Genomic DNA, 12,093 nt, shown 5'->3' on the forward strand with positions numbered 1-12,093 from the left:
GGAATCAAAATAATAATTATCTGCTTTCATTTTAAATAGATTCCAAATTGCTAACAAATACAAAACTGACAGTTTACACAGGCTTGGATCCCATGAATCGCTTCCACTGATAGTGGGGCTTTCTCTTGGTATTATGAATGCCTTCTGCTGGAGAAAAGCTCCACCATCAGTGGAATGAAATCATAGGATTCAACCCACTGGCTTGGATCCAGTGATGCACAAGTGGAAACATTAATGGACTTAGCACAGTTCTGCTTCTTCATGATCTTTTGCAACACCTAGCCTTTTTCTCCATATATTATTATGTTGCTCTGAGTTATGGCGTCCCTGTGAATTAATGACCTCCAAAATGTCCTATAAGTAACAGCCTTGCTCTCGTCTTGCAAACTGAAGGCTGTGGCTTCTTTTATTGAGTCAATCCATCCCATTTCCTACTACCTTCAACTTTTCCTAGCATTACTGTCTTTTCCAATGAGTCTCATCTTCTCATGATGTGACCAAAGTATGATAGCCTCAGTTTGGTAATTTTAGCTTTTAGGGAGAGTTCAGGTTTGATCTAGAGTCCACTTGGTCTTTTTGGTGGCCCATGGCCTAAAACTCTCCTCGTACACAACATTTCAAATGAATCAAATTTCTTTCTGTCAGCTTTCTTCATTGTCCAACTTTCACATTCATACATAGCAGTGGGGAATACCATAGTATGAATTGCCTTGATCTTCATCACCAGTGACATATCCTTAAATTTAAGGGTTTTTCTAGCTCCTTCATAGCTGCCCTTCCCATTCTCAATCTCCTTCTGATTTCTTAGTTGCAGTCTCCATTTTGGTTGATGAGTGAGCCAAGGAATAGAAAATCTTTAACAATTTCAGTTTCTTCCTTGTCAACCTTATATATTATATTGCCCAGAAATTGGTTTCACAAGATCTTGATCAAGGAGAAACAAAAGCAGGTATACAGTAAGTCTGACTTAACCCAAATGACTACCATGGTCTTTTTCTTGCACAAGTGGAAACACAAGAAAAAGACCACATTAGCCACTTGAAGTAAGTCAGTCTTATTGTATTTCCATGTGTATGCTCTGGAGCAGTAGGCCTGCATGGACCCTCCTCCTACATACCTCATGGATAATGCATAGGGGTGCATGCCTATTCTCCTTGAGAATTCCACCACAAAAAGGCATGAAAGTACTGCGGGAAACTACGATACATATACAAGTATGTCCATATTGCTCCATGTGAACTGTCTGAACCAAACCAATGTGATCTTTCTGTACATATATTGTCAGTAGGAGCTTTCAGTTGAAATGACAATGAGGAATGATGATCTAACTGATATTTATACTTTGTGGTTTCCATTTATGAAAAAAAATATGCTGTAGAAATTGGCAACAGTTAAGTGAAACATCATGCTCTTTGAGAAGCTAGGAATATAAATCTTTTACTACTTAGTGTGAATAATTAAAGATAACTTTTAAGTTCAGTACACTCAACAGCTATGTAGTTTGCAGACATGTAAAAGGATGCATTGTTAAAATAAGCAAATAAACTTGCATATAAGGTAAAGTACAAAGGGCAGAGGGTAAACAGCAGTATGTAGCAAAGGAACCGAGGCCAAGCTGACAGTGACCCATCATGTTTTCATGAAGTCTGTGTTTCATGAGCATATCTTTCTTGCAGTGTGCTCTTCCTGCGTTAACTACTCCTATGGTTTTTCACTCAATATTGTGATAAATGACACAAACAGTTCAGTCCCAAGTAGAATAGCACCCAACACTGTGCGCTTTTTTGGTTGTGTGTGTGTGATATGCTTTTCTGAATCAGTGCAGCACAGTGTTTTGCTAAACACAAGAGGCTAGAAGAGAGTTTGCAGCCAGCTCATGAGATTCCTCCTAATGAAAGTGATTGTCACATGCTTTGACCCTGACATAATGCCAGATAATGCAAACATTCCTAGTTCCTTGACAGAGAAATGCAGGCTTCTGACCTATGGTTAGGTTTCATCAGCTTGGTCAGCTAACAAATGTTTTGAATCTCCAGGGTCCCATTGGAAAAAAAGGAGCGAGTGGTCAAGCTGGGAAACCTGGAATGCCTGTAAGTAAACAGACTGTTTTGTTCATCATGCGCTTACATTTCAGATATCAAGTAGCGCAAAGGCAAATCCAAATTGCTTCATGCTGGAAACAACATGCTTTTGATAAAAGACAAAAAGCTATTGGAATTCAACTAGCTCATTCAACTTAGTGCGTAGACATTCTTTTTTAATTATACCATAAGCATCTTTTGCCTTTTATAACCATGTCCTTCACAGGATCTGCACTGCATACCCAGTTGTTACAAAATGAGTAGGGACCAACTTAAGTTTAAAACAGTCTGCTTTTATTGACTCATGGGTTTTTCTGCTTTGATTCTCTTTGTTCTTCAGAACTGTACTCTCCCTGAGTTCATATATGGCAGCCTCAGGCATTTTCCTGCTCTGACACTTATGTTTTGCTTTAGTTTTACTGAAAAGGGAATGAGTTTTTTGGAATTGAATTAATCCAGAGGCAAGCATCCTCTTTATGACTGCACTGGACAACTTTGGGTCCGATATATCTTTAGGAACACCTGTTTAATGGTCTGTTTCACCCTGCCATAGAATGGCTAAATAGATGGCTGTAATTGAAGCAAAATGATCCTCAGTGTATTCCAAAAGGTTTTGTTTTGTCACTAGGTGCTGTGTAGTAGCATTCACTGATGCAAAATAAGCAATTCATGAGTACTGGAATTGCTCACAGGAATCGCTCAGATCCCATGGGACTACCATGGGGTGAAGCTTCCAAAGGGCAGATCCTTCGTAAGGCAGAGGGAAATGGGTCAGGGAGGACACACCAGAGGTTGAAAGGAGCAGGGACAAGAGAAAGGTGAAGAGCTAGGGTGACAGAAATCTCCTTCCCTCTCAGTCTGAGGCCTCTGGGAGGGTACACAAGGATCTGCCAGACTTGGGTGGGCCTTCCTTAAGGGAGATCAAGCTGAAATTAAACCTGGATCAGATGGACATGATGCTGGTAGGAAAAGCCAATGTTCTAGAATCATAGAATCATGGAGTTGGAAGGGACCACCAGGGTCATCATGTTAAGAAGCTGGGAATGCTTCTGGACCTTGTCCTGTTATTTGAAAACAAGTTGCAGTAACTGTTAGGAGTTCTTTCTGTCATCTACATCAGACTTGTAAATTATCATCTCTTCTAGATTCTGCTGATCTGACCATGCTGATTTATTTTTCTGTAACCTCTGTGGCTGCTCATAAATGTTTAAAATGCAGATGCTTGCCTTTTAACTAAGACAAGCTTCTATCTATGATCATACTATGCTAAATCTGAAGCAGTTACACTGGCTTCCTGTGTGCTTCCAGCTTCAATTCAAGGTTCTGGTACTTTACATTACAGTTCTTCGTGACCTGTGGCCACTAAGTTTAAAAGAGCACCTCTTCCTGTGTGCAAATTATATTCCTCATTGCATAACACGGGCACAACCGCTTGCAACTCACTGTTGAATCTAGTTGTGGCACTCATGCTTTTCCTGAGAAGGTGCATGAGAAAGGCCATCAAGACAGTGCTCTTCCAGTGAGCCTTCCCGTAACTGCGTTTGTATTTTTCTGTTATGCTATTTTAGACATGCATTTATTAGGCAACTGGAATTGCTACTTTTGTGCAGTATTTTTCACTCCCACTTTTGTATGTGAGAGCAAGGTATTGTTGTGTATAAGTTTTACATCTATTTATTTGTTATTTATAGCCTGCCTTTCTCACTGGCACTCAAGGCAGATTTCGCAATGTAAGTCAATATATGAACAAGATGGGACATCCAATAAGCAATGTAATAGGATTAGTATTGATGAAATCTGAAGCAAAGCTGAAACGATGCACAAGTATTAAGATGACATGTTAAATGATGCCAAAATTACATAATAGAATCCTACTTACACCAACAGACAGTGCAAACTATACACAGTAGTGCAGTCCACTAACCCTTTTACCCAAGCATCTTTCTGAACCATTTTGTTACAGTGCAACCCTATTACCTGTGTAAAAAGCCTTCTTGAATATCTATTTGAATGTTTGTGTTTATTTTTGAGGTTTCATTGGTCATCTTGAGGTTTTTTAGGAAACGGGAGTGTTGTTTTTTTTAAATAAACTACGGTAATTGTTCCAGATAATGATGCTATTTGGCAGTCTAATAGATTTCAAATTTATTTCAGGGTAAGCCTGGTCCTCTAGGCCAAAAGGGTCCACCTGGCTTTCCTGGACCAGAGGGCATTCCTGGGAGTCCTGGAAAACGTGGGTTACCTGGGCAAGAAGCTTTTCCTGTGAGTAATACTTATGCAACATATTTAGTCATAGAATAGTTTTTAATTAGCACTAGTATCATCTCTAAAGAAAATCCAAATGGGACAAAAAAGTGACATTGTTACTTTTCACGCCAGTGTCACATTTCCTTGTGACTTGCAGACCAATCCTAAACGGGGGTGGGGGAGAGAGAACCGGGTTAGAAGCTGACGTGACTCCAGTGCCGGCATTAGTGCCATTTGCGCTGGTTAAACTGGCACTAATGCCAGCTCGGGGCCACTTGCACCAGCCCCGGTAAGCAGTGTGGCGGCATGTGCCGGCGCAGCCTCACCGGCAGCATTTTCCCAGTGCCAGGGCTTGCACTGGTGTCGAAGAGGGCATTACCGGGAGTGGAGCTGGCTGTAGTCAGCTTCCAAAGCCCTTTCAGCCCAGGAATGCCCTGTTTAGCCAGTGCTGAGTTACACCTGCAAAAAGGCAGGTGTACCCCGTGAAACCCTATGGAGGAGTTTCACAGGTTTTGTTAAAGTTACCTTTTTGCCAGGAAGACGCGCAGGAGGCGGCACAGCTGAGCCGTCCCCAGGCACGTCTTAACCACCACCACCCCTTATGATTGCACAGTTTATGTGGGAAATAGCCTTTCCTATGTGTTTCCCATTAACTGACTTGACATTGTGGTATATGACCAGTCCACGCGGCAATCACACCACAACGGAAATACAAAAATCAGGCTTTCGTTATTTTCTAGTAAAATCTTACTGCTTTTTTGCAATAGAAAATTGAATCCAGGAGGCTCCATTTTGGTTTGAGCTGGGACCATGTTTTGTGTCTGGTTAGTCAGTAGAGGTCCTTCGTAGTACATATTGCAGGTCTAGTGGCTTTATGACATTTTATGAAATACTAGAGTTAATTTCTAAGCAATATTTTAATGTTGATAGCTTATATTAGATGTAAATGTTATTGTCCAACCATTTATTCCATTGGAGTGGTATTAAAATGTGTTTGTGTGTGATCTTTAATTTAGACACAGGTGAAATAAGCTAATTTGCACAAAGTAAAAACAGACATTTGTTTTAGTGATCAAAACAAGTAGTCATTGGTTAATGTGATTGCAAATAACTTGCTGTTTGTTTATCCAAGGGTAACAGAGGAAGGCCAGGAATATCTGGACTGGCAGGATATCCTGGAACTCAGGGACCAAAGGGGTTACCAGGGATGCCAGGAAATACGGGACCACCAGGACTAAAGGTACTTTGAATGGCATCCTTATGAGCTGGTTTACATTGCATTTGAATTCCTTTGGCCCACCCCATTAAATCAGAAGTAAAAGCAATAAGGCAAAATGGCAGTCTAAATAAAGCTTATACATTTATATTTTGGAAAGCATAATGCAACTGAAAATGCATGTTATGTAGGCTAACTTAGAAAAGAGTATGTGTGTTTTTTTAATTTATGTTTTACTTATGTTCACCAAAATCTTTCGTGGCTTTGGTAAACTTTCCATAAGAGGCAGATATGATCCATGAATTGGAAAGCACTATATTTATCTAGGAATGATAGAGAAATGTCAAGTCTCAGTATAAGCTGGACTATCTCAGTGAATTTACTTAGGAATGCAAGACCCGACAATTCTGCTGCATTCAGCTCTCATTCCTCCTGAAGCGGAAATTTAAAAAATCCTGCATAGATCCTTCTTATGTTTCACATCTCTGTAGTCTGGCAGGAAAAAAGAAAGGTGGGCAGAGTGTCCCATCTATACAGGAGGGAAAATTCCTTCCTGATGTCCTGGACATTGGAACTTGCTCTTTCTCTAGGTTTGGAAGGAGATTTTGAAAAACAATGGATTATTTTTTCCATTAAAGTGCAATGTAATAATGTCCTGTTTTTCAGTCACAGATTTACTGATGGCTCTGATTCCTTTGTAAGTCCATGTTGCCAATTTCTGCATTCTAAAATAGCAGGTCTAGGGTTTTCCCTCTTTGGCTTGTCTGACCTCGGTTTTCCCCATAAATATTTTTATTGATTTTAAATTAAAGTGGGATACAGAAGAAAAAAAAGGGTGGGGAGATGCATAGGAAAATACATTGAATACACAAATATTATACCGTTTTAATATATCTAGCACTACCACCTTGTAAAATGAGGATAAGATTAGGAAAGGAAAAATGATATTAATTACATATCATTATGATAATATCTCGCATTAACTACTCCTATTTGTAAGTATTCCCTCTTTTTGTTCTGGTGATGGATTAATTCGAAAGCATCTTTTATCTAGTGTTTTTCATGAAATCATAAAAAGGTCTCCATCTCTCGTGATTCTGCTCTCGTGTAATATCTTTTAGATAGTCTGTCAACTGAGCCATAGTAATATATTCCAGGGATTTATCCAGCCATACTTGCAATGTTGGGATCTTATTCGTTTTCCAAAGAGATGCCAGAACTACTCTTGCCGCAGTTGTTAGATATTTTACTACAATCTGTTGGTCCTCGTTCATGGTGTTTGGAGTTTTATTCAGGAGAAAGAGTTTTGGATCGTACTTTATGCTCTGCCCTACAATGCCTTCGAGGTTTTTATGAATTTTTTTCCAATATTTCTGCACGCCCTCACATGTCCACCAGCAATGGAAGAAGGTGCCTCTGGTTTTATGGCATTTCCAGCAGAGTCCCGAAGCTTTACTGTTCATATTCTGGATGTCACTGGGCGTTATGTGCCATCTATGCAACATCTTTAGACAGTTTTCCTGAATACTTTGGGATAGAGTGAATTTAGAGTTTTTCTGAAAGATCTGTTCCCATTCGTCTACTGTTATCGTTTCATTTAGATTCTCCATCCATTTGATTTGACATACTTTAACTTGTTCTTCCTCTGTGTCAAACGTTAATAAAAGTTTATAGATCTTTCCTAAAAGGTGTTGCAACTGTTTACTCAGTAGCTGTTCGAATTCTGTCTCTTTTCTAATTTTGCCTCCGATTGTACAATCTTCCTTAAATCTCGATATTAATTGATGATAAATCATCCAAGATATCTGTGGATGTTCTTCCTGAATTTCTATTAGTGTCTTAAGAGTTTCGTCTTTTCTTAGTACGTCAGCATATCTTATAAATCCAAACATTTTTCTTTCCATTCCAGAACCATAAACACTGAATGGAGCCATCATTAATGGAGGATTTGGGCTTAGTCTTAGTTTCAGTTTGTTCCACACAACAGTCATATTATCCACAATTGGGTGTTCTCTTTTTTCGTCCTTCTGTTTTTTAGGGGTTTTCCCCCACAAGAGTTGGTGAGGCCAAGCTTGCCGGTTAGCTAGTTCTGATTTGACGCTCTTACTGTTTGGGTGCATTATCCAATCCTTGATCCAAACCAAAGTCGCTGCCTGATGGTATAGTTTTAAATTTGGAAGAGCAAGACCTCCTCTTCTCTTAATATCCGTCATAATTTTGAATTTAATCCTGGGACGTTTTTTATCCCATACAAATTTATTGATTTTCCGTTGCCAACCGGTTATCACTATGTCCGTAATTTTTATTGGGATCATTTAATCTGGGTAAGACATTCATTTTTACAACTGCGATTTTACCCAGCCAAGAGGTTCTTAACTTTGACCATGTGAGGAGATTCTTTTCTATGTTGTTCCAAACCGCTTCATAGTTATATTTAAATAGTTCCTGATTGTTTTTCGGGATATATACTCCCAAGTATTTTATTGGCTTTTTCGATATAATACAATTAGTTTGTGCAGCTATATTTGCTTCTTCTTCTTGCAAAGTGTTTTCTAGAAAGATTTTTGTTTTTGATTTATTAAGCTTATAACCAGTCATTTCACCATATTGTTGTATATTGTCCATTAATTCTACTATACTTAGTTGTGGTTGAGTAATTGTTAATAAAACATCATCTGCATATCCTTATTTTAAATTCGTCTCCTTCTAGTTGCAATCCTGCAATCTTCGGATTGGATCTAATTCTATTGGCGAGTATTTCCAACGTTAGATTGAATAATATTGGAGATAAAGGGCATCCTTGTCTAGTGCCTTTTCCGATGCTGAAGTTCTGCGTTAAATTTCCATTTATGAGTAGCTTTGCTCCTTGTTCAGAATAAATGCTGGTAGTCCATTTGAGAAAGTTGCCTTTATCAGTTATGCTGCATATCACTTGCAGTATGAATTCCCAGGAGACATTGTCGAAAGCTTTTTCTGCGTCTAAGAAGATAAAAGCACACTTTTCTCGTCTGCATTTGACAAGTTCTCTTGCATTGATCAGGAATCTTACGTTTTCATTCATATGTCGTTTTGGAATAAATCCTGTTTGATCTTCATTAATCAGTATGTCGATGTTCGCTAGAATCCTCTGAGCAATTATTGAGGTAAACAACTTGTAATCAACATTTAGCAAAGATATTGGCCTATAAGAAGATGGTAATGAGGGATCCATGTTGTCTTTTGGAATCAGGGTTATATAAGCTTCTTTCCATGTATTGGGTACCCTGCAAGTTTTATGTATCTCATTCATTACCTTTACCAGTTTAGGAGTTAACTCTTCCTTAAAGCATTTATAATATTTGGCCGTCTGACCTCGGTTTTGATAGAGCTTGTACTCTGATTTTAAAACACTATTAGGCTAGAGCCATCTTTCATCAGATGCCAAACAAATTTGCTCTCCATTGTACCTGGGTTTTACTCCTTCAAGACCGTTTGCTGGCAACAAGTATCTATATTATCTCATGGTTCCTTCTTATTTCTGTTTCTTCTCCCTGGCCCTTTTCAAAGCATTACCCATTGCTGATCTTTTTGGATCATCTGTGGTCATGTTGCGCCTGATACCCTGACACATTTTTTCTTTACTTGCAAATTCTATGACAGTTTCAGAGCTTCTCTGATAACCCCCCTTCTTGTAACTTTCCCCAACAGTTCAGAGGGCTATCACATACTCAATCTTCTGTCTGGAAACGAAAATCACAGTTCTCTGACAGTTGCCAAATATATTTTGGCTGCACTAGAATTTCAAGCTACTGCCATTAATTCAGTGCCTAGTTAAATATCCTGTGATTCTGATCCTATTTTAAATGTAACTTTAATTCACTATCTTAAAATATGTATTTAATATTTAATTTTCCCTTAAGTGCTGAATGTTCCCTTTATCTTGTATTTTAATTATTGTAATATTATTTTGTCTTTAAGCCTGTGTGCTGTGCATTCCTTGAATAAAAAAATCTATAAACACATCATACAGAAATTTCAAGAGTGTACACCCCATTTTGCAGGGTGAACAAGGACTTCATGGTCATCCAGGAAAGCAAGGTAGAAGAGGCCTCCCTGGGACACAAGGTGATCAAGGTGCACCAGGAGATCCCGGCCTGAAAGGGCATGCTGTATGTATCTTCTGTCACATGTAAATTAGTTAATAGTGTTGTTGGGTATACAGAGCGTGTGTGCTCCTGGATCTGTTCTTGCTCCTTGGTAGCCAGGTCCATGAGTGCCTTTTATCAGATGATATACTAACTGTCACATTTCCTGGAGAGGAAGGACCTATCCAAAGTTGTACATGCCTTGGAAACATTCAGTACTGTCTGTGTTGAGCTGCCTCAGAAAAGCATTTAGAAGCTACACCAGGTTCAGAATGTGGTCACAAGGTTATTGACAGGAATGAGCCAATATTATCACATAACTTATCCTTTGGGTGGACAGGAAGGGACACAACAAAACAACAGGGGGCATAAACCTAGGTAGGTCCAGCAGGGGAGGCCAATTGAGGTACAACCATCACTGTCCTCAATCATAGGCCTGGCAGAACATCTCCGTCTTACTGGCCCTGCGGAATTGAACCAAGTCCCACAGGGATTTGATCCCAGCAGGTTTCAACGTTTAAAGCCCCCCAAAAACTGGGACCAGAGTATCTCAAGGACTTAATTAGTCTGTGTGAACCTGTCTGTACACATAGGCCCTCTAGGCACTGCTCTGTGTTTCTCTACCATCAGTGGTGCAGGGAGCTTTCTGGACCAAGACTGTGGAATTCTCTTTGCAGAGGTACTCACAGTACCCCATTCCACTTAGTCTTTAGGTGTTCCAGCTACATCAACTGTTTTTTTATTTGTGCTCACAGAAAACTAATTTTTGAATTCTAATTGATGTTGCTCAATTGTTAATGGCCATTTGGGGTTGGTTTCATGATCTGTTTTATTTAGTTGTTGTATGATTCCATTTTAATGGTGTTAATTTAATGTATTGTTTTTATTGTTAGCTACATTTTGGGCCCATTTGGCCAAAAAGCAGCATGGAAATAAATAAATCCAATCATAAATTCTTCTGTCTGCTAATATTACAGGGAGAATCTGGTGATCCAGGTTTAATGGGATTTCAGGGATTCCCAGGACCTAAGGTATGGTCACTTTGGAAGGGTTAAGCATGTTTCAGATTATTAATTTAAATGGGAGAGAATAACACATGTGAAATAAATGAGACTTGCAAGTGCTTAAACTTTCCCTCGATTATGCCTTTTAAAAAATTTGAATTCTAGTCATATGTAATGAACATATTTTTAAATTACAGAACAGAAGTAATATGAAAATAATCCATTCCATATAAATTGTTGAAAGATCTTTATTTATTTTTAGGGCCCTGAAGGTGACCTTGGTTTAACTGGAATTCTAGGACCAAAAGGACCAGTAGGTCAAATAGTAAGTGTTGTGCACAACTATAAACTTATCAGTCATTCTGCTACTGAATTGCTGTTGCTGTTTTTCCCATTTATATATAGGCTGTATGACTGCACAGTAAAATTTCATGGTATACTAGCAAGTAAGAATATACAGTGGAATTCTAGGATTGGTGAACCAGAACAAAAGAAAAATTGTGATTACGTACTGACACCAAAACTGACCCCACTATTAGGCAAATTGAGATATCACTATAAAGAGCAGCCAATTGCCAGTTGTTTAGTTTAATGTATTTTACACATGTAAACACACACACACATACATATTGATATATGTGTCTACATATCTATTTAGCCATCTATCATCCATCTAAAACCACAGTAGAGGGTATCATTCCAACTTTACAGTAGATTTAATCAAGAAATCAGTATGATGAATCAACTAACATTCTATCAAAATTACAGCTCGTTGTCTCCTTGCAAGTAATCAGTGGCATGACAAGAACCAGCTCTTGACCAGTGTGTTACCCTGCAAACTGCATAGACAAGCTGGTTAAAAACAGCTTTTATTCCTCACAAGAAGTTTCTTAAACTGCACGTTATGTCACAGGCAAATTGTATTACAGGTAAAGGCTATATTCAGTAATCAGCCAGGAAGTCCTTGGGCTCACATACTCCTTCCCTCCTCTTTCTTCCCCAGCATGAAAATTGAAGATATCTTGGTTTGAAACAAATGGCAGTACATCATGACATCCAGATTGGGTGAAACAATAAACTGTGAACTGTGGTTTGTTTTTTCTGCCTACAAGCCAGGATTGTAAATCTCCATTTCAACCTCATTTTGAATCCTGGTTTATACATAAGAGATAAAACAACCAGCTTGCTCCCTGCCTTTTACTGACAGGATTGAAAGCTGGAAATAATATATGATTGCTAAGCAACAGCTTCTGAGGGTATTTATTTCTTAAAGCTAGAGGTACTGCTGCGATTGTTTTGGGAGGTTTAATCCTTGCAGAGTATTAGTTTTTGTTCGATTGTTTTAGAATTCAGATTTTTCTGCAGACCTTGGCTTTTTTCAGGTTTGTAGATATATCTTGTCCCTTCATGGCTCCCGTCTC

General features: G+C 38.8%; 1 protein-coding gene across 1 annotated transcript in view; it reads left to right on the forward strand.

The window, feature by feature from the left end:
• COL24A1 (collagen type XXIV alpha 1 chain) overlaps positions 1-12,093 on the forward strand; it is a 299,903-nt gene that overhangs the window by 267,740 nt on the left and 20,070 nt on the right. The window contains exons 46-51 of the mRNA XM_056845652.1: positions 2,037-2,090; positions 4,236-4,343; positions 5,461-5,568; positions 9,585-9,692; positions 10,646-10,699; positions 10,935-10,997. Coding sequence (XP_056701630.1) covers positions 2,037-2,090; positions 4,236-4,343; positions 5,461-5,568; positions 9,585-9,692; positions 10,646-10,699; positions 10,935-10,997 — 495 coding nt within the window. The remainder of the gene's footprint in view (positions 1-2,036; positions 2,091-4,235; positions 4,344-5,460; positions 5,569-9,584; positions 9,693-10,645; positions 10,700-10,934; positions 10,998-12,093) is intronic.

Source organism: Euleptes europaea, chromosome 2 (assembly GCF_029931775.1).
Source record: "Euleptes europaea isolate rEulEur1 chromosome 2, rEulEur1.hap1, whole genome shotgun sequence".
NCBI classification, from domain to species: domain Eukaryota; kingdom Metazoa; phylum Chordata; class Lepidosauria; order Squamata; family Sphaerodactylidae; genus Euleptes; species Euleptes europaea.